The 22,331-nt window shown below is 31.4% G+C and overlaps 2 protein-coding genes across 8 annotated transcripts; both read right to left on the bottom strand.

Moving 5' to 3' along the window:
• Positions 1 to 3,391: 3,391 nt before the first annotated feature.
• Positions 3,392 to 7,400, bottom strand: LOC133672848 (pentatricopeptide repeat-containing protein At3g20730). Of its 7 annotated transcripts, none has more exons than XM_062093393.1 (5): positions 6,345 to 7,400; positions 5,631 to 6,239; positions 4,892 to 5,564; positions 4,608 to 4,787; positions 3,392 to 4,504 (listed from the first exon to the last, which is right to left on the bottom strand). In XM_062093393.1, exons 1-3 carry the CDS (start codon positions 7,018 to 7,020, stop codon positions 5,164 to 5,166), a joined length of 1,686 nt encoding a protein of 561 aa, XP_061949377.1. In that variant the 5' UTR covers positions 7,021 to 7,400; the 3' UTR covers positions 3,392 to 4,504; positions 4,608 to 4,787; positions 4,892 to 5,163. The 7 variants fall into 7 exon arrangements, with proteins under 7 accessions (XP_061949377.1, XP_061949376.1, XP_061949371.1 ...); XM_062093392.1 differs by having other exon boundaries at positions 3,392 to 4,367; positions 4,481 to 4,504; positions 4,892 to 6,239; XM_062093387.1 differs by having other exon boundaries at positions 3,392 to 3,841; positions 4,232 to 4,504; positions 4,892 to 6,239.
• A 957-nt stretch (positions 7,401 to 8,357) lies between these two features.
• LOC133672667 (DEAD-box ATP-dependent RNA helicase 10-like) lies at positions 8,358 to 13,146 on the bottom strand. The gene is made up of 13 exons (XM_062093148.1): positions 12,739 to 13,146; positions 12,493 to 12,628; positions 12,299 to 12,368; positions 12,107 to 12,169; positions 11,895 to 11,969; positions 11,642 to 11,761; positions 11,259 to 11,300; positions 11,094 to 11,168; positions 10,093 to 10,239; positions 9,812 to 9,949; positions 8,992 to 9,103; positions 8,819 to 8,907; positions 8,358 to 8,722 (listed from the first exon to the last, which is right to left on the bottom strand). The coding sequence occupies exons 1-13, from the start codon at positions 12,923 to 12,925 to the stop codon at positions 8,588 to 8,590; spliced, it is 1,389 nt and encodes a 462-aa protein (XP_061949132.1). The 5' UTR covers positions 12,926 to 13,146; the 3' UTR covers positions 8,358 to 8,587.
• Positions 13,147 to 22,331: the final 9,185 nt, after the last annotated feature.

Consider the following 22,331-nt stretch of genomic DNA (forward strand, 5'->3'; position numbering starts at 1 on the left):
CTAGTATTAATAACACTAATACATCAATTACCCGGTAGTCTAAGTAGTGTAATTCCATTTTTTTTTAATTAAAATGTTTAATTTGAAATTGGTAGTTTATTGAAATCTTAAAACATATGTTATTTTGAGTATATGATCCTTACATAATTAATTATGATGATAATTAAATGACACATTAGGATTTTAGATGATGCTTTTGATTCTAAATGCAATGTGAAATTATTATTGGTATAATTAATGGATGTTAAGGATATGCATTTATGTTTTAGGCATCAATTGGAAAAAGTTGGAAAAATAAATATGTCTATTTGTTAATATTGCTTAGTTGGAAAAAAGAAGCAAGAAAACCATTTGGAAAATGTACTGTAGTCAAATTTCCATTGCAATTAATTAATTCTAACACTTGTGGTCTAAGAAATGTGAAGGCAAGGCATGAGAGTGTCTATTTCATCACATTTATATATTATTTTTACTAGATTATATATATATAATAGAAGTTTTAAGTTGCTTCATAAAATACAAGAACTTTGTCAAGAATTAATTAGACATGAAAATAAAAACTTTACAAACTGATAGAAGACGTGAGTATTATATATCTGATCAGTTCAAAGAATTATATGATGAAAGAGGAATAGAACAACAATTGACTATTTTTGGAACACCACAACAAAATAGAGTTACGGAAAAAAAAGATAGAAAATTGATAGGTCAATCATGATACAAGCGAATTTTTCTAATACTTATTGAGGTGATGCATTATTAACTGCCATATATATACTTAATTGTATACCCTCTAAATCAGTTATAACTACACCATATGAATTATGGATAAAATGTAAACCTAACTTTAGTATTTTAAAGTTTTGAGGTTGTGCTGCTTATGCTCATGATTCTTCTCATAAAAATGAGAGACTAAGTCTACGAGGAAAAAAATTTATCTTTATAAGAAATTTTAAATACTAAAAAAGACATGTATTCATAGGTGAGAAAGAAAGGGGAAATATAAATGAATTTAAATCACAAGACGTCACATTCTTAAATAATGATTTTTCTAGATAGGAGAAAGTAGGTCAAGACATATATCTTTATGAAACTCCTGAGCAGAATGCTTTCACTATATAAATCTAAACGGGTTTACTTCTAAGTGGGAGAAATTTAAGGGATGATGAATTAGTTTCAATTGAAATTCAATTGCTACCCATGGTGAATCCATCGACAATTATTGGTTCGAGTGGGAGTAACATTGCCATTGATTTATCAATGAATCAATTTCAGCTATGATGAACTGGACATTACATCATTCCTCGTCGTCTTTTGAGATCAAAAGAGAAACACTTATTGTTATTCCATAAGATGAAAAGGAGCCAAAAAAATAATATAAATGAAGCCCTTATTTGCCTTGCAAGAAAAATTAGATTAAAGCTATGGAAAAAAATGGTTGGAATCTATGAAATCAAACCAACTTTGAAAATTGGTTTATTTGCTGAAAGAACACAAGGTCATTGGAAACAAATGGGTGATTAAAATAAAGTGAAAAGCTGATGGTAGTAGAAAAAATGCAAGATTGATTAGTGGTTAAATGATACACACAATATAAAGGAATTGAGTATATAAAGCTATTTTCAACTGCTATGAGGTTTGCTTTGATAAGATTGATTTTAGTTATATTAGTTAACTTAGATCTTAAATTACATCAAATGGATGTAAAAACTTTTTTTTGTTAATAGAGAATTAGAAGAAGAAATCAATATGGAAAAACTTATAGGATTCATCAAGGAATGTTAGGAACACAAAGTGTGTAAGACTGTTGAAGTCAACTTATGGTCTAAAACAATTTTCATGACAGTGGTATATTCAGTTTCACAATGTTATCGATGTCTAATTACATAATTTGTAGGACATGAGTACATGTTTGTGTTAAGTATACTCGTTAAAAGAATTATGAGAAGTATATTAGACAAATAAAAAATTAACATTCTCACACAAACAATCGTCTCCATTATATTGTGATTAATAAAGATGAGACAATTTAAAGTTTGTTATCTAAGTAATAAAAGAGTGCCCAAGCTTAATAAATGAAGTGTCCCCTCAATAATATATATATATATATATATATATATATCCGTTGGAATATGTGTTATAGCTTTGATCCTAAATGATTATTTGAAATATCACTTTATTTGTCTTATTGCCATATATGGTTTTTGATGAATCAAAAGTGAATGGTTCATCAAAAAGTGAATGGATAGGTAAGTGAACTCAAAGTTAGACATTGAGTATGTCAAAACCATCATATGTATGGTATTATTGATAAAGACATACACTTTAAGAGAAATGAGATTATATTGTAGCATATGTTTCATAATATGATCAATAAGAATAATACAAATTAAGATCTCAATTTGATATTATGTGAGACCTTAAAGATTATAAGTAATCTTTATTCGTGCCTTTTCTTAATACTTAGATTTGATGTTCGTTATCTTAGTATGTTGTTAAAGGATTATGAATGAATCGATCTACAGGGGTATTACTTGAAAAGTGAGTTAAGTAGAAGTTAAGGAATGGAGAAAAAAAAAGATCATTTTGGTAATATCACATAGACTTGTATTCATTGGTTGACCAATTATGTTTGTTTATATGATAAGACATAATTATGAATATAAGAAATATAATTAATGAGATCATGAGAGATAAAAATGTTACAAATGATATAGGGTATTGTATACTACATATATTTTATGTCTTATTATTCAAGAAGATATATATTCCCAATAAGTATATAGCAATTGAGCTCTCAGAGTATGCCTAGTCACACAACTCTTTGTTAAGTATGAATATTGCAAAATCAATAAGAGAGTTGATCCAACATGTGTGAATAGAAGATGAAAGGAAAAAATAGATTTGGATCACCCATGATGGATCAACACAATCCTTTTAGGACATGTTTATAGTGTTTCTTCCCACTACTATTTTTTTCCAACATAAACTATAATTTATGAAATAATGAAAAAATAACTACACTCCACAATGTAAAGTTTAATTTACCCAATAAAAAAATATTTGTTTTATATGATCAACATATAAGAAAATGAGCGAGATTTCATTACAAGAAATGAATACGATATTCGAGAGTATTGTAACTAGGTTTTCACTTAGCATGGAGAATGAGATTACACAATAAAAAGAAGAATCCATATGGTTTTAAAAGTTTTGTTGTAGCAATTCCATCTAAGTACACAGTTGTGGTAATTGTGATTTTAGATCATTTATAAGTATTTGTTTTTGTGTAATTGTTGCAATTTGCTTTTCAAATTATTTTTTACCTAAAAATACATCAAATAATGGTTTTTCAGATGATTTAGATATGTTAATGTTAAAAATAAATAAATAAAAAAACTAAAAAACTATTATTTTGATGCATTTTCAATTGAAACACACTCTACATCATAATATCGAACAGGCAGAAGGTTATTGCCACTTTAATGGGGAAGCATTAAATTTGAGCAGCTCCTGGATGGAGATGGTAGCTCTATAATGAATCTTCGATACTAGTAACAATTCAAGTACAAAACCTTCCAATTAAAATCTTTGTTCTTAATTGTCAGCATCTACGTAAGGATGATGAATGCCAAGATGGATTCAGAAAGTTCCAGCGAGGACATTCTTGTTTGGATGCTCCATTGAAGGACTTAAGACATTTCCAAAAATGTTGAATTTGCAGAAGCCTGTGAAATACCAGCTGCACTTGTGACAGGGTAAGGAGAACTTGGCAACACAATTAAGATGTTAAGAGGCTCCTGGTCCATGTTTGTTAGATGTGGTTATACCTGATAGTATCCTGGAGATAAGTGATATCATAGGCGAAGTTACTGAGTAAATAACTCTTTAGAAGAGGAAAAAACAGGAAATAATTTCAAAGAGCAAAAAAACAGGAGGCCTTTCTAGGTCAAACGCCTTTAGAATGCCATTGCATGTTGCCTCACTAGTATGGATCATACAACAAGACTAGCAAAATAAGGAAAATACTTTAGCTATTCTATTATTCTCTTTTTCTGTTTTGGGATTCTTTTAGCACCTTGGCATACTCCAAGATTTTCAATTGCTCAACTGACTCACCTTTCCTATAAACAATCCGATGTAAATTACTTAATCAGCTAATTATCTTAGGCCAAACTAAAGAAACTAGACATGTGACATCCTAATTCCAATTGAAAGTAGGGTTGCTTACTTGAGATTGGCTTCTCTAATAACTGAACAATAGTTACTTGAGATGTCTCCGCATTTAAATGTTGAATGAAGCATAGGACGAGGCTGGCAGTTTCATATCATTCTCTTTTCACAGCAAGTACTCCCTTCTCTATTCCCTGCAAGAACTTCCTCTCAATTGTAATTTCTTCAAGAACTTGGCATAAAAAGCTGGGTGAAAATCAAGCAGGCTCTCTGCAAAAGGCTTCAATGACAGGAAACAAATCGTTACCTGATTCAGAACTGAACTCCTCAACTGAAGGAAAACAGTAATTTATCATGTTGAAAAAATATATAAGACTTCCTAATATGACATATCTAGAAATTTTGACACCAGAATTCAAATTCTAATATTGGACCTGGTCAGAATATTGCAGTTCATTATTTGATCCATGGGCAAAATAAAAAGGCCTCCAGGCCCTCCATTCACCAGTGCTAGCAAAAAGAAAGGTTGAGCTCTTCCGTCTTGAACACTCCAAGTTCCAATTCCTTGTCTTTCAAAGGGGTTCTTCTTCAAGAAGATGATACGCAAGGAATACCTAAAGTATAAACTTCAGATAAACAGGTAGATATATACAAGTACTAAAAGTTCTTTTCACTCATCTTGAACATGGTAAGAAAAACAAAAGTTCATGGCATATACCTCAGTGTTGAGAAGCTCGGGAGCATGAATATGTGAACCAAAAGTACTTTACTAGACTGCTTTGATGTCCTTAAGCCTCTTTCGGTCACCAAGAAGCAAACCAGGACGAGGAATGTGGGCTCTTGTTCCCATTATTTATAGTATTATAAGATAAAATAAGAGCTCTCGCGTATTCTGTTATCAACTTAATTAAGATCCCAGTGTTTGAAACAAAATACCCACTTCCTCTCACAAGACAAACAAAACATTAAGACAATTATGAGTTTGACTTCTCAACTTGATTGTGGAATGTAAGGTATAAAACTGTACCCAGGAGCCTTTTTTAAATTTCTTTCTTCCATTAATTTTCTCATCTTCCAAGCATTATCCCATGAACCAGCTGCAGCATATATGTCTGCTAAAACAACATAGTTCACTGAATTTTCTGGATCCATTTTGAAAAGATGTATGGCTGCTTCTTCTGCAAGGGGCATATTGCCATAGATGTAGCATGCACCAAGAATGGCACCCCAAAGCGAGGCATTAGGTTTGATATTCATCTTGTATATCAAATTATAAGCTTCTTCCAACAGCCCTCCACGTGCAAAAAGATCAACCATGCAAGAAAAATGTTCAGCTCGCGGTAGGATATTGTATTTGCTGATCATGCTGTTGAAGCACTCCCATCCTTCGCCTGTCAATCCACAATGATTACAAGCAAAGAGAAGAGATAAGAATGTAATGTCATTTGGCTTCAAACCTTCGTATTCCATCTTCTTAAACAGGGCAATTGCTTCATGTCCATGTCCATGGTTCCCATATCCAGTAATCAATGATGTCCATGAAATCACATTTTTCTCCTCCATCTCATTGAAAGCACGGTTAGCATCTTTAATCTCTCCAGATTTTGCATACATATCAATAAGAGCATTTCCCATGGCCACATCATAAGTGGGTTTACATTTTAAAGCAAGAGCATGGATTTGTCTTCCCACACTCAAAGATGATATGTTAGCACATATATTAAACATGGAGCATAATATAACATCATCTATCTTCATGTGCATCTGCTGTATTTCTTTGAACAAATCCAGGGCCTTGCTACTGTAGTTACTGTCCCGTGCATATCCAGTCATCAGTGCCGTGCAAGATATCATATCTTTCATTGGCATACTTTTATATAAGCAATGAGCACTTGCTAAGCTTTCACATTTTGCATACGCATCAATTAGCGAACCACTCAAAGAAATATGTGATCCATAACCTAGTTGGATGATCAATTGATGTATTTGGCAGACTCTGATGACATCATTAGCCATACCGGACGCCTTTAAAACACTCCCAAAGGTGAAAAGATCAGGGTTCATACCTATTGAGTGCTTGTATTTCAAGTATATCAGAGAAGCCACATAAACAAAAATATAACAAAGAACAAAACGTTTTCTTTCAAGATTTTAAATAAAAATAGTGATACCTTCTTGCATCATCGAACGAAACATTCGAAATGAATCACCAGAAAAACCCTGAACAGCATATCCGCCAATTATTGCATTCCAAGAAACAACATCCCTTTCTTCCATCATTCCAAACAAGTAACAAGCATCCTCCATCTTTCCACACTTGGAATGCAAATCAAGCAAAGCGCTTTGCACGATCAGATTACTAGCAAATCTACTCTTCTCGAGACACCCTTGTATTTGCATCCCTCTCTGCAAACACCTCAAACCAGTACATGCGCGTAACACGCTCCCATAAGTAAACTGGTTGGCCTTAAAACCTGCTCTAAGCATGTCTAAAAACACCAATAATGCATCTTGGTAACACCCATTTTGTGAGTACCCAGAAATCTGAGCAGACCATGACACAACAGTTCTTTCAGGCATTCTATCGAACACCTTTCGTGCACTGACTGTATCACCAAGTTTTGAGTACAATATGATTAATTTGGTGCTTAGGTGAAGATTTGAAGCAAGCCCGTTGGTTAAAAGTTGGTTGTGAATCAAATGGCCTGCTTTTTGAGCTTTTGTTTCAATGCAAAGTTGTAAGCTTTTCATGTAGGAAGAGTAGTCTAACTGGGATGGGTTAGAGGCATTGAATTTTGGGTGCGCTTTGGAAAGGTAGGCAACCGTTTGTGTGTTTGGACTTCTCATGGTTTGATCACGAAACAAGATTGGGGTGCTATTTATGGTTCATTTTCATTTTTTTTTAGTCAAAGGTTTAGTTCAGTTGGGTTTTGATTCACCGGAGAATTTCATGTTCTTGGATTATTTTGTGAAATAATTTTGATTTGAAAATATATTTTTAATTAACACAAGCAAAGCTCTAAGATGAATAACACTCGAAATAAATGAAGGAAGGAAGTTGCAGCACTACTAGAGCAAGAACACATGTGCCCGTGGTAGGCCATGCAAGATGACTCCAGGAGAATCTTGTTTTGCTGTTTATCCAATTATCTTGCATGCTCAATATTTCAAGAATGTTCTACCAAGATTAACAACAGTGCTGCTGCTGAGAGGCCTGAACTTCTTCCACTAATTGCAAGGCCAAAAGATAATATATTATCAGTTCGACAATATTAATTGTGCAAGGCTATTATTCCAGAAGACGATGCTCAATATTTTGTTTTCCTTCGGTTTCTTTTTTATTTTTTTTATTATCATATAATTAAATAAAAAAATAAAAAATAAATATAATTTATAACCATGAACTTGACCGATTCAATATATTTGATTCCTATAAAATAATATATTTTAATTTATTTTTTATAAAATAATTATTATTTTATAATCCTGTTTATATATTTAACATATTAACTTAAATTAACCTAAATTAATTTAATATGTCATCTTCTAATCATCATTTAAATTTTTTTTTTAAAAAAATATCAACTTGAATTAATTTTTCAGGTCATGGTTTTATCATATCTAAGATAACTAAAACCATATCCAAGATAACAGTTGGATTTAATATATAACATTAGAGGTGTTAAAAATAACCGATTAACCGAGAAAACCAAAAAAAATTAACTGAAAAAACCAAACTAAAAACAAAACCAATTAAACTGATTTAAAAAACCTTAAATATTAACAGGTTCGGTTCGAATAACATGTTCTTTGGATACAAAAGCAAGTGCTTAGCCATATAATTTTTTTTTATTTTCTTTTTATATTTTAAAAAAATCATTCCTACTCAATATTATTTAAAAAGTATAATTCCGATTGTTTTTTAAAATATTTTTAATTTAAAGATGTATCAAAATAATATTTTTTTTTAAAAAATTATTTTTAAAATCAACGCATTAAAATAATCTAAAAACATTAAAAATATATTAATTTAAATTTTTTTTTAAAAAAAAAACCCTTTAAAAAAAATTCATAACTATTCACTAGTCCGAAGAGGCGGTTGTGACAGGAAAAGATTATTTTTTTTCATTTATTATAAATGTGAGCAACTAAATATGCCTTTCGAAGTCAGGAGTCGAGAAAAGTTCAAACAAATTTATGTTGGGCTGGTTCATCATGATGTAATAATCCATCTCCAAATACATGTGAGAATAGAATATCATTAGTAAAAGAACACAGAATAACTTAAATCTACAAATATTAAAAACCAAAATTTTCTCACTACGAAATCTAATGACAATTTTCTCATCAAGCAATCTGACAAACATAAGAGCAAATGGGGAAACGGTATATAAACATCCAAAACTGTGTACATTCACTTGACGTGTTGCTTGTCTCCTTTCTTAAACTTCTTGGACTTCTTGTGCTTGAAGCCCAAATACTTTTCAACATCGTCTTCTTCCTCGTCATCTCCACCCCTCCTCTTCTTACCCCCACCTTCTTTAAGTTTCTGCAGATGTGTTTGATCACAAGTTATTCTAATATGAATATCAGCAAAAACAACACCAGTGACAGCAGCAATGATCTTGAGCAAGTTAATAAATACCGTGTGAGAAATTCTTTTCGCATCAATAACACGATCCAACAACATCAAGACCTCCTCCTCTTGAGCGGGAAACTCAGGCAGTTTTTTACCTGTAACATTGCATAACTGTTTAGCCTCTAAAGCACTTGTTTAAAAATGCCTCCCATAAACAAAACTGCAGTGTCAAGCTTTACCTATAAGATTCTCTATCTGTAGATACCACTCCAGTTCATACTGATTTACTAGTGAGATTGCAACCCCAGATCGCCCTGCACGAGCAGTTCTGCCAACGCGATGAATATAATCCTGCAACATGTTGAGAATCAGAAAGGTGATTGTCTTGATATGACTCCCTTTTTTTGTCTACTATAACCAGTAATACTAAGTGCATAGATGAAAAAGTTCAGATACACAACACAAAATAATGAGGAGCCAGCCATATCAGAAAAATAGATGGGGAAAAATTAGAAGCTTGAGGGCATGGGGGAGGAATCTAAGGAAGATTCTTCTTTCTTTTTGTCTTTTTTTTTTAAAAAAAATTAAGAAATAACATGTGAACATTGATAGTTTAGATCAAAAGAACTTGTCTACTGCAGAGAAATTGTTGAGAAACTAGATCTCAAATATGGTATGTATCAACCAAACTAGAAATTGTTTAGATTTCGAACCAAAGCATGTATCAACCAAACTCTGCTTTTATTAGCTAAAAGCGTCCTTTAAAAACACATCAATGCCAAACAACACTTCAATCAATAGTTCAATTTATAACTTCTAACTTATTGATTCAAACTTATATTAATTCTCTTCATCATAAAAGTTGTTGAGTCAATTCTTACCAAACATACTTCTACTTTACTCATTTTTGTCACAAGTTATTTATGAATATTAACTTTTGAATTATGACTCAGAGTCAAAAGTCACTTTTCATAATTCAATGCAAACAGAACCTAGGTCTAAAACATGGCACTCTAAATGTATTCTTGTATGAATCCACACAAAACTAGCAGATCTAACCTTAGAGTTTGAGGGGACGTCGTAGTTTATAACCATATCAACAGCTGGAATGTCAAGTCCCCTACTTGCCACATCAGTGCATATTAGAATATTGCACTCCCTTGCCTTGAACTTGTTTAAGGCTCCAAGTCTCTTTGGCTGCCACAAACTTTTGATTAACAAAGCGAGTGCAGATCTAGTAATCGCCATTTAAGTAAGGAATTGAAGTGGGGATAAAAAAAACTGATCTTCACAAATGGAGCAAAATCAAGCACAAAACACTACAGTTGAGGTGCTTGTACCTGACTCATGTGACCATTAATAGGGATGGCCCTTAGACCAAGATTTCGAAGAACCAAAGCCAAAAAGCTAGTTGCATCGCATGTTCGAGTGAAAACCATGGCAGTACTATTGGACATTTCAGTCAGAATGTATACAAGATAGCAATCCTGTAAGCATGAAAAATGAAGCAAATATAAGAGTAACATTGAGAACTATGGCAAAAGAAAAACTAAAAATACTGGAAGCAATTCTTGACTGAGACATCAGAAATACATTAAATAACAAATTTCTACGCACATTGAAAGTTATCTAGTGCATAAAGCATGAAGCCAATAAATATCAGCTCAACAATACCACATAGTTCACAAGTCCTAAGGCATGCACTTGATTAGCAAAAAAATTGGGGCATGCAACCATAGATCTACAAAAAGAAAATTGCATTTTAATGATAAATGTACACCTTCTTGTACAACATATTTTTGGAAAAACACATACCAAAATAAGGAGGATCTTTCTATGCAGATATTGTATAGAAAACAAGATCCAGGAACCAATACTATTTTTTGGTGGAAGATTAGAAAGTTATGAGTTCAAAAAAAATTTCCTCCTTTCCTTTCAAAATCAAAAAAATTCCAAGACATCTGAATATAGGTATCAGACAAATTGGAAGTCACAAATTCTCTTTTATACCAATATGGAAACATAATTTGGGAAGAAAAACAGAAATGCGCTTGTTCTTTTGTAAAAATCTTCTGAGACAGCCTTCACAGGCTCACAGAATAGAATCCCAGCAAATTTTTCAAACACATTAGATCCAATATTTTTTATAACCTCATACAAACTGATAGGATCCTTCCTGACTAAAAATGTTTGCCAAGACAAACTCCATAATGAGCATACAAATAGGTTGAATTTCCATTGTATCAGTGTCAAACATCAAAAGTATATGCTTGCTTATAAATTTAGTCTTTTTTTTGCAGTATCTTATGAAGTAATGCCAAACAATAGAGACAGGACAGACCTTGTGTTTAGAAGGAACAAAACGATATTGCTGCTTCAGAGTGTCAACAGTGGAATATTTTGATGCTGCTTCAATCTGAAAGAATTGAAAGATGACACGTAGTACCAAACCAATAAGGAAAAAAAGTGGGAAGAATAAATAAGGGTGGAGGTATTGTCATCATACCTTAACAGGATTTCTCAAACAAGCTCTTTGGAGCTTCTTCACCTGTAAAAAGAAGAGAACTTGATCAAACTTTCAGTATTCCCTCATTAATTTCTCTCTCCCTTCTTTATGCTACCAATCCCATACGCCTTTATTTCTTGAACTAATGATACCATCTAACTATTGTTAAATTGCCAATATTACATCAGCTGTTCTTCTTCTCACACTTTTAAGATCCATATGCAAATACCCTTTCACTTTATTGCATCATACATGAGAAAAATCCAGAAAAAGGGTTAACCCCAAAATTTTGCAAAATGCATAGTAGGCCTCAGAGGTTTAACTTATGCAAGGACTTGGATCAAAATAAACAAAAGAATTGTGCATACATATGTACTACTAACCTTTTTTGTCATGGTTGCAGAAAACAGATATGTTTTTCGATCCCGTGGAATAACATTTAAAATTTCATCTAGGGATTTCTCAAACTCTTCATTCAGTAACCTGTCTGCCTCGTCTAAGACCTGGTCAAAATGCATACAACCAGGAAAACATCCAATCAATTCAACACAAAGCAAGGATATTTCCAAAAAAAGAACAATGCAAAAGAAACTTGAGAATCTAATGGCTTGCACAAGGACAGAAAAATGAACGTACCAAATACTTCAATGTACGAAGAGAAAAACCTTTGGTATTTGACAGATGATCCAAAAGGCGTCCAGGTGTTGCAACCTACAAATGTAGATAGAAACTGATAACCAATCATTCGTGATTTAATAAATTCATCATAAAAAATCCCTTATTCAATTAGTTCTACAAGGGAGCAATTTGAATTTTACTTACAAATAACAACAAAAATAAATACTTACAACAATATGTGGTCTTTTGGCAAGGATAAGAGTCTGTTGCACAATATCCACACCTCCGACAAGCTATTAAAAGCAAAGAAACAGCAGAGAAAAAAAAAGAAAGCAAAGAAAGTTTACCATCAAAGTTCATTGGACAACGTGTAGACAACGACAAGAGCACCAATTCAAATAATATGGAAAGTGAAAACTTACCACGCCACATCTCAAACCAATCCCAGATCCTAAAGCTTCAAATTGCTCGGCAATCTGAATTGCCAACTCCCTTTCAGAAAACAAAAACAACCAACAAAACAGAACAACTTGTTCATTATTTCCAACACTTAACACAATAAAAAAGAAAGGAAAACAACAACAGCTTCAAAAACATGACTTACTACAAAACCAACCTTGTAGGGGAGAGAACGCAGGCAAAGAAAGGTTGAACAGATTTCTGTGAAGATTCAAGTAAAGCCTGTAATATAGGTAAAGCAAAAGCTCCAGTTTTACCAGAACCAGTCTGTGCTAAACCAATCAAGTCCTTCCCTGTATATATATATGCACCCATTAAAAGTCACAAACAAAATAAAAACGCCTAATTTGTTAAAAAGAAAAAAAAAAGAAAAATCGTGAAAGAAAAGGTTAATAAATTATACCTTCAAGGGCATGAGGAACAGCTTCAACTTGAATCTTTGTTGGGTTTTTCCAACCCAAACTATCACATGCTTCAACCAATTGATCACATATTCCTAAGTCCTTAAAACTCTTCACTTCTTCTTTCTCTAATTGATCACTTATTCCTAAGTCCTTGAAACTCTTCACTTCTTCTTTCACCTCTGCCATTGTCTCCCTCTCTTTTTGTTTAAAGTTTTGAACTTTAGGTGGTTGATTATAGGTTCAATTGAAAAATAAAAGTTTTAACAAGTGGGTTTGCTTAATTGATGGTGGAAGTGGCGGTTGCGCGTGAAAAACAGAGGTGAAGCAACTCGGGAGCTACTGGTAGGAAAAGGCGGTGGGAAGAGAGAACGAATAAAACTGATTTCAAAGGCTTTATTAGGGTTTAAGAGAGTGCAGGGTTCAAAAAATACTTTTTAGATCGGTTTGTTTGTGAAATTTTTTTAAATTTTTTTTTTTATATTTAATAGTGCCATAAAAAGTAAATTAAAATATTTTTTCAGTATTTAGCTTTGTAATGGAAAATAAGTTAAAATATATTTTTCAGTATTTAGTTATGTCATAAAAAAAAATTAGAAAATAACTTATTAATCTTTTATCATTTTTCAAGTTTATTAAAATAATGAGGAACAAATCTTACCTCTAAAAATTTAAATGGGAATGAAATTGAAAAAAAATCTAATTTTATAAATTATCTTAGATAAAATAAATAGCAATCAAAATAATGGAGATAAAATATGATAGATATAAAGTTGAAAGATGATGAAATTAAAAAAAATTATAATTTTATAAATTATTTCAAATAAAATAAATAATAATTAAAAGAATAAGGACCAAATCTGATAGATAAAAATTTCAATTAAAAAAATAATAAAAGAAAAGAAAATAACAATCATAAAAATAAAAATTAAAGTTGATATAAAAATCAAATTAAATCAAATTCTAAATAATGAAATTGAAAAAAAATATATATATAGCAATCAAAAGTTTGAGGATCAAATTTGATATAATTAGCAAATAACATGACATTTCTAAATTTTTTACAACTTTTGAAAAGTGATTTCTGTCCAAAATAAATATAAAAATCAAATTATATCAAATTCTAAGAGATGAAATTGAAAAAGAAATTCGAAACAAAATATATAGCAATTAAAAGTTTGAGGATCAAATTTGATATAATCAGTAAATAACATGACATTTCTAATTTTTTTATAATTTCTGAAACATGTTTTCCATTCAAAATAAAAAAAAAACATTTTCTTGAAAACTAAGTCACATTTTCCTGATAGTTTAACATGGACAATCTTGCATGATATTTTTTTCTTTTATTTTATTCAATCAGTTCTATATGTGTTTATATTTCTATTATCATTTAATTAAAATCAAATTTATGACTTGTATTATAAGAATAAATATCTTAATCTATATTTGTCTTATAATTTTATTTTATTTTTCATCTTTAGTCATCATTAATTATTATTTGTATTTATTGACACAAATTATTTTTAATTTATTTTGTCAAATGCATGCATAAACTTTTATAAAGCTAGCCAGAGAACGAGTTTACCCTAATTTTAAAAATGTTGTTTCTCTTATTTTCCTTTAAGGCTTGTTTCCTAAAAAGTAATTTTCTTTTAAAAATAGTTTCCTGAAAAGAAAATTATTTTATGATGTTTGGCAGTGTTATAGAAAATGTGTTAGATAAGACTTTTCAGTACCTCACTATGTCATGAAAAATAAGTTGGAAAATAACTTATTAATGTTTTAATTTTTTTTTTAAATTTATTAAAAGAATAACGATCAAATCATACATATAAAAAAAATCAGAGGATGAAATTGAAAAAAATAATAAATTATTTCAAATAGAATAAATAACAATTAAAATAATGAAAACCAAATCAGATAAAAAGTTAAAAGATGATAAAATTAAAAAATATAATTTTATAAATTATTTAAAATAAAAATAAATAGTAATTAAAAGAATAGGGACCAAATATGATAGATAAAGATTTTCAATTAAGAAAATGATAAGAAAAAAAATAACAATAATAAAAAAATAAAGATAAAAGTTTATATAAAAATCAAATTTAAAGGATAAAATTAAAAAGAAATTAAAATAAAATATATAATAAAAAAATTTTAAAACCAAGCTAAATTAAACACGATGATGTGATTCTTCTCTGATATCTTGATATGCATGATTGACGATTCAAAAGATTCAAACATTAAAGCCAAATATTGGGCATGGGTCCAGATTATGGAGTTCAAGTTCGAAATAGCAGGGAGCTGGCGGGGTAAAATTGGTAATATCACCAATTATATGAAAGTAGTTCTCAACCATTCACTCTAGGATTGATAGCCTACGGTGGTCTAAGATTGGTTATAATTTGATTTCTTATCCTTACTATATCACATAATGAATGTATTTCTGTTACACAACCTGTAAGGGGATTTGCTGCTGTTATGCAGGAATTCACCCAATCTGGGTGAGTATTACTTTTTCTTTTTTAAAAGAGTTTGGATTCCTGCAGTTAGTTTTTGTTTGATCCTTTTCTCTTTGAGCATTACGTATGGATATGTAGAATATTATCCAGCTTCTTCCAACCTTTTTCATTGTCTGAAACATCATCTACTTTTGTGTATTTTAGTTCTTGAAGCCTTGAGTAATGCCTTTTCTTTTGAAAGCTGTTTTTTTCTACTTTATTCTAGTAGTGGTGCGAGGCTGTTTGGAGAATAACCGCTGGTTTCCAAGTTTTATGCCAAAGTCCACAATTATATCAGGTGTCGCTATCCAATTCTTGATCCCTGTTTTTAAAATACCATACATTTTTTTTGGGTTCTCCGTGGTATTGGATATGGTATTGGATATGAAAGAATGGTGACTCCATCAGAAAATTTTTAGGACTAAGCTTTGGCTTATTGTCTTTTTATTGTTAATATGTTTGTTATGCTTGTTTACCTTCTGCTTTAATTTTTAGCATCCATGCTTATTTCATTTTGTTGTTGGATTCATGCTTTTATACAACACTTGAACTTTAGATTAGGTGAGGGAGTAGCAATACTCCAGTGGCTATTAATCTATGTAAGACTCGTGAAATCATTTAACTCTTGTTTGATTGTCTACTTGAGTGTGTTTAGTACACCAACATGGCCCTTAGAGGCTGACCACTGAACAAACGAGAAATCTTTTATGGTTAGGTAATAAACTTATCTCGTGCATGTAATGGCTAAAACCTATCATTAGGGTTTCTCCTTGTACCATCACTACTCCATATCTAATATATAGCATGCATTATTACTTGTTTGTATATATATAAAGTTTAGTTTGCAAGTGAAATATAAGTCCTCTATTATCCAATTTCTTTTCAAAGTTTATAACACATGCTTATAAAGAAAAGCACGAAGAGACTAACCTCATGATGTCAAGTGTAAGGTTCTTTCTGATCTAATGAAGGAGGTTCTAAGATAACTACTTCATTAAGAACTTTGGTGTGCTAGTGAAGGGTTCTGAGTCTTCAGTTTAAAATTGAGAGGGTACGCTAGAAACATTGTGACCATGAGTAACGTGGGCCATATCCTAGATAGATATTTGGTTAATATTCTCGTGGATTTTGCGGTGAGCATGTTGTACACATTGATTGTTCCATTCCACTTTACTTAAATGCTTGAAGTTGCTTTAGGGTTGTTTGGAATAGAAGAAAGGACATGAGAAGATGAAGTAATTAAGGGCATGAAATTGGTAATTAACTTGAGTTTATTTCCATCTCAAGAGCATGGAATTCATGTTATGTTATTGGCTATCTTACCAACTGTTGAATATGTTTTTCAGAGTTTCATTGTTGTTTTAAATTAGTATAAGTGTGTATGTGCTTTTCTTTTTATCGAGAAGATCAAGAGATGTCTAGTCTTATTTTATATAAAATTGATTGTTACCAGAGCAACTTTTAATTCAAAGAAAAACTAGGCATTATTTGAAATTCAAGCTCAATAATCCACTCAAACAAAGTTGTAATATTTGAAAAGGCTTAAGAAGCTACAACAAATAGAGCAATATAGAAGGGTTGTTGATGTTTTACGGAGCAATTTACTTCCAGAAATTAATAAAGCTAAGTAATAAGGCTAATGATTTGTCTATTACATCTATTGTCTTGGTGACAAAACTTCATTGACGATTGTTTCTGATCTCATATGATATGATTAAGGAATTATTCCTGATCTCAAAGAAATATTTCTAATTAGTATCCAATTCATTCTAATATATTTTTCACACTTATTCAACTCATGATTATTCCTTTCTTATTGTCTAAACACATAATTTATTCTTTCTTTACTACTTGTTTATATCTCATTACAATCTCACATTTTTCATATTACTCACTTGTATTTGTATGCCATTTTACATAGGGATGACAATTTCACCGAAAATTGATGGATATTGACTTGAATCAACTTGAATGGATAAGAAATTTTTTTACCTGTTTAGGTTCGGGTCAGGTTTGGGTAATACTCAAAGGCCAAAGGTCAGGTTTGAGTAGGGTATGGATATTGCCCTACCTGACTTGAAACCCTACCTATTGCCCTACCTGACTTGAAACCCTACCCGAACTTGACATAAACCACATTAATATATAATAACTTGAGAGTTTGAAAAAATTACATTTTTACTAAGCATATACAAATTAAAAATTTAGGGTTTGTTTCACATTTAACTATCTTTCCTCTCTAGCTGCTTCTTCTGTCTTCAATATTCTTCTTTCTTTTCCACTTTATTTCTTTGCTTCATCTTTTCAATTTATCCTCTAATGACCCTTTTGAAGCTAGAGGGTTGGAATCTTGCTAGAGATCATGGATCCTTTCATTATGTTTTTTTATGTTATTTGGGGATTATTTGGGTTGTTAGTTATAAAAATGATGTTGAATGCCATTTAAAGAAGTTATTAGAGAGTGAGAAGGAAGATGATCAGTTGTTGGCTAAATGTGTTGAGGAGTTGATGAAGAAGAGGGGAGTTTGATCTTTTTAAAGAAGTTGATGCATTTAGAAGAGCCATGAGTTTGAGAGTTGAAACAATGGTTATAAGGAAATGGTTTGCCAAAGATGTTGTTACTTGTTTTTTTTTTTTTTTAGTGTGCCCTATCTTGATCTAGGGTTAAGATGAATTGTTTTGTGTAATTTTACTTTTTTTTTCTTTAGCATGCCTTGTCTATGTTCCGGGGTTGAGATGAGTTATTTTGTAATTCATTAGACTAGATTCAAAATATAGCTTTGGATTTTGTTGGATGTAATTTGTCTTTTCATAGTAGAAGATTCTTTATTTATAGTTTGTCATTGAATTGACAAAAGAAAATTTTGGTTTGGGATGCCTGATGGATACCCAAAATCTGATTGGGTCAGGTTTCATTTATACCTAATCAGGTTCAAGTTAGATTCAAGTAAAAAAATTGTTTTTGGGTATAGATATTGCAAAACCTAATCCATGAGTACCTCTTGTTATCCTTAATTTTACATCTTCTTTACTACCATTTTACATCTAACATATATCTCTCATTTTTCATATCATCAACTTGTTAACCCACAACCCAATATAGATAACCATTTAATTACACTTCCCAAGTAATTCTAAGCATATCTCATCATTATAACACTAACATCACATAATTTCATCATTTTTTTTTATACTTTTCTTTTTACCCTTTACAAAAATAACTCAATGTTTAAATGTTTTTTTTATCTCATATGAATCTCAATCAAGCTCGAACACAATTCCATCATTATTCCAAACACAATATCCATAATATCATAAGAACATTAATTTCAATATAATTTGTCCAATTTTTCACATTTCTATCATTATACCAAACACATGTGATAACATTACCTAAACTTGTAGTAATCTACCTTACAACACTCACAATCAATCATATTCATTTTCAACATCATTAGAATGCCAAAAACAATACAATTTACTCCCTTTTCAATTTCCCCAAATTTTTAATTCATGATCAGTTACTAATGCCCTCCTTAATTTCCCCATAAATGGTTTTTAATTCCTCCTATATAGTCCTTAATCATGTAATATACATTATCATTACTCAAGAAGTAACACAAATTTACATTTCTCTTTAATTTTCACATAAGACCTAAAACTTAAAAATTTGAAATTTTCAATCCCCTAACTAAAATCAAGTAAACAGTTGAAATTAATAGGATAGAAACCTTTTACCATAACTAATTTATCCAATTTTATAAGTCTTTCCAACCATTTCCAAAGATTCCTCACTTTCTCCTCAATTGCTCAATTCTCTCTCTCTCTCTCTCTCTCTCTCTCTCTCTCTCTCTCTCTCTCTCTCTCTCTCTCTCTCTATGGTTTATTAGTTTAATTTGGTTTATTGGTATAACACCTTTAATCATACTCTCAAACCATAAGATCTTGAGGATTTAGAGAAGAAAGGAAGAGAGAGAGAAAAATTCTCAAGCTTTCCTCTTCACCAATGGTTGACAGGTTTTTAAGCAGGGGGAGAAGAATTTTTCTCCATAATTATGACAATGTCACTCATTTTATAGCCTCTATGATATTTTCATTAAAACTCCAATCATCAATATTTTTTTTGTATAGATTCATATTTATTTTCTTACCCAAGATTTTAACTAATTTACTAGTGATTTTTCTCTTTAGTCAGAATTTTTTTTCCTTTATTCATTGTTTTTCAACTAAAATCTTTGTTATTCAACACAAGGTTTATATACTCTTCCACATATTATTTCACCATTCTCTTCATCATAGGCTAATAAAATACAACTTTAAGCCTCCTATATGAATTTTGAACAATAATATGACATCCAATACAAGAATCATGAGTAATTTTGATCACCTTATCTCTCATATTTGTATTCCCTTTAATAACAATCATTTCTTTATATCTCAATATTCCATCTATTAGACTGTATTGAGGCTAACTATCTGCACTTAATATTTTGCTAGTAATGACTTCTTATAATCGAGGATCATGCTTACAAATATTCATTATCTTATTGTACCAAGATGGTACTATTGCTAAAATCAAATTTAGACTACCTTAGTTTGCCATGTTTAACTCCTTATTATCAATTGCTACCTCTTTGACAATGCATCAGTAGCCTTATTCTATTCTTTCTTCGATAATAAATCTAATATCGTAATCCTAATATTTTTGTTAGTCCTGTCCTTTTAATTTAATCTTTTTATTAATTAAATATCTAACTTTTATGATAATTGTTTTATGACAATCTGATCATGTTCTAAATAATGTCTTTATCTTCCTACTACCATTAAAATGGCCAAATACTCCTTCTCATATATTGACAACCCCAAATGTTTTAAACATAAAGCCTTGTTTAGGAATGCCAACGGTCTTCCTTTTTTTTTTATATTAAGAACTGCTTTTAGTCCTGTTGTACAAGCATAAGTTTCCAAGATAAAAATCTTTCCAGAATTAGCCAATACAAAGTACTAGAGCTTCACACAAGGTTGTTTTAAGCTCATCTAAAGCTTTTTATGTATACTATCCCATTTTAAATTGTTCTTCTTGAGCAATTCAATCAATGACCTACTTCTAATTTAAAATCCTCTTATAAACTTTCTATAATACCCTACCAACCCAATAAATCCTTCAAGCTTTAGTACTGTTTTAGGAGTAGGCCAATTCCTTATAGATTCAATCTTTCTAGGATCTATCGCAACCCCTTTAGCTGATAAAATATACCCTAAATATTCAATTTTAAATTTATAAAATGAGCATTTAGATTGCCTGGTAAACAACTAATGACTTCTTAATGTTTTCGACACAATTCTAACATGACTGATATGTGACTCTAAAGTTAAGCTATATATCAAAATATCATCAAAGAAAATCAACTCAAATTTCCTTAGAAAAAGTTCTAATACTTATATGTGACTTCTTAATGTTGTAAGTGCAGTTGTAAGCTCATGAGGCATCACTTTGAACTTATAATATTCATGTTGAATTCTGAATGTTGTCTTCTCACTTAGTGATATCCATACCTCAAATCTAGTTTAGAGAAGAATTGTGATCCATGTCGCACGTGTGTGGCGTCGCGGCGAATCATCCACTCTCAGGTATATGTGTATCTATCTATCTATCTGGCAAATATAGGGGGACAAGGGATTCTTGTCTTTTATCTGTGGAAAATAAAATGGGAGCCGCCACCTAGTATTTTAGTCACTAGGAACCCTAACTGGTATCAGAGATCAGGCACGGGGACTGGTTGCGTAAAGGGAAGGTATTAGCACCCCAAATATGTCCGACCTAAAGTAGGCTGTATTATATAATTGTCTGATAAAAGCTAAGGTGTTATCATGTTTTTTAATTGTTGGTCTGTCTAAGGTTTAAGAAAAGTCCTCCTCGGTAAGGAGATCCTTATCTTATCGAGTAAAAACCTAATCATTCTGTGTCATCAAAAGGAATACCTTTTTAATATCAGGAATATATTTTACGTATAAATTCGTAATCCCAAATACTAAAAGAAAACAAAATAATTTTTTGTTTTTTAAATATTAGCCTAGTTCTTGTGACTTTAATAAACTAGTTATTAAAGCCGAAATGCATGCTAAATTTTTTTTAGAATTTTTCTTTGTTGTATGAAAATATGATATGAATTTTTCAAGAGACTTGGTCGTATGCATGAAAACAAGACTTTATATATATATAATTTTGCAATGTTTTGACGAAAACCGGGTATTTTAATACTGAATTTGTATCTTTACGGTATAAAAATACAAACCAATATTATACAAAATTGAGACAAAAATACACGGGGCAATCACAAATTTTTTTGAAAATATTTTTTTTGGATTGGACCCGGCTCAACTATTTTGACGTGGGTCGGCCCAGCCCAGCTATTTGGGCTGAGCCATAATTGGCCCTGCCATGAACAATGGCTCTCCACTGTTCGCATGCTACGTGAACAGTGGAGAGTAAATTATAATTCAGTAGCCACTGTTCATTAGCAGAATAGTGAAGACCAAGGTGACGAAGCAAAAGAAGAAGAAGAAGAAGAAGAAGAAGAAGAAGGGGAGGTGGGCTGACCTGCGATGGTTGCTATTGTTGGCAGTACTGCTAGAGATGACGAATCCTCCTTTTCTCTCTTTTATTTTGCGTTGCTTCTTCTTTTTGTTTCTGTCCCCTCTGCTTCTCTATTTCTTTTTCTGTTTCTCATGGTGAAAGTGCTATTGTCGACAACTGGGAGGACAGTGGCAGCTGGCGATGGCGTTGGTGGTGGCTATGCGGATGACACGTGGTTTATAATGGTTATTCTCATTTTCTCTTCTGCTTTTCTTTGTTTCTTCTTTCTCATTTTTTTTCGTTCCCTCTATCAACAAGGTTTCTCCAATCTCTGTAGTGGCTTCGTGTGGTGCTCCTATTCTCAGTGAATCATAGTGGCGGCTTTTGGAGGCACCAGTGCTTTAGGTGGTGATGGAGAGTAACGACGGCAGCTGCTGCAGAGTAATGGTCGTTCCCCCTCTATTTTAAAACAAACTCCTTCCTGTTTTCAAATCTTCCCCGCCTTTCCCCTGTT

Source organism: Populus nigra, chromosome 14 (assembly GCF_951802175.1).
Source record: "Populus nigra chromosome 14, ddPopNigr1.1, whole genome shotgun sequence".
Classification (NCBI taxonomy): Eukaryota; Viridiplantae; Streptophyta; class Magnoliopsida; order Malpighiales; family Salicaceae; genus Populus; species Populus nigra.

Bases quoted from the DNA above. Each gene is read 5' to 3' on its own strand.
- LOC133672848 (XM_062093388.1), bottom strand. From the start codon at position 7,020: ATGAGAAGTCCAAACACACAAACGGTTGCCTACCTTTCCAAAGCGCAC. The intron at 6,240-6,344 runs GTATCACTATTT...AGCACTCAATAG, and splicing joins TCGTTCGATGATGCAAGAAG to GTATGAACCCTGATCTTTTC.
- LOC133672667 (XM_062093148.1), bottom strand. From the start codon at position 12,925: ATGGCAGAGGTGAAAGAAGAAGTGAAGAGTTTCAAGGACTTAGGAATA. The intron at 11,169-11,258 runs GTATGATGACAA...CAATTCTTTCAG, and splicing joins GTTTGAGAAATCCTGTTAAG to ATTGAAGCAGCATCAAAATA. The intron at 8,723-8,818 runs GTATTTATTAAC...ACACATCTGCAG, and splicing joins CGAAAAGAATTTCTCACACG to AAACTTAAAGAAGGTGGGGG.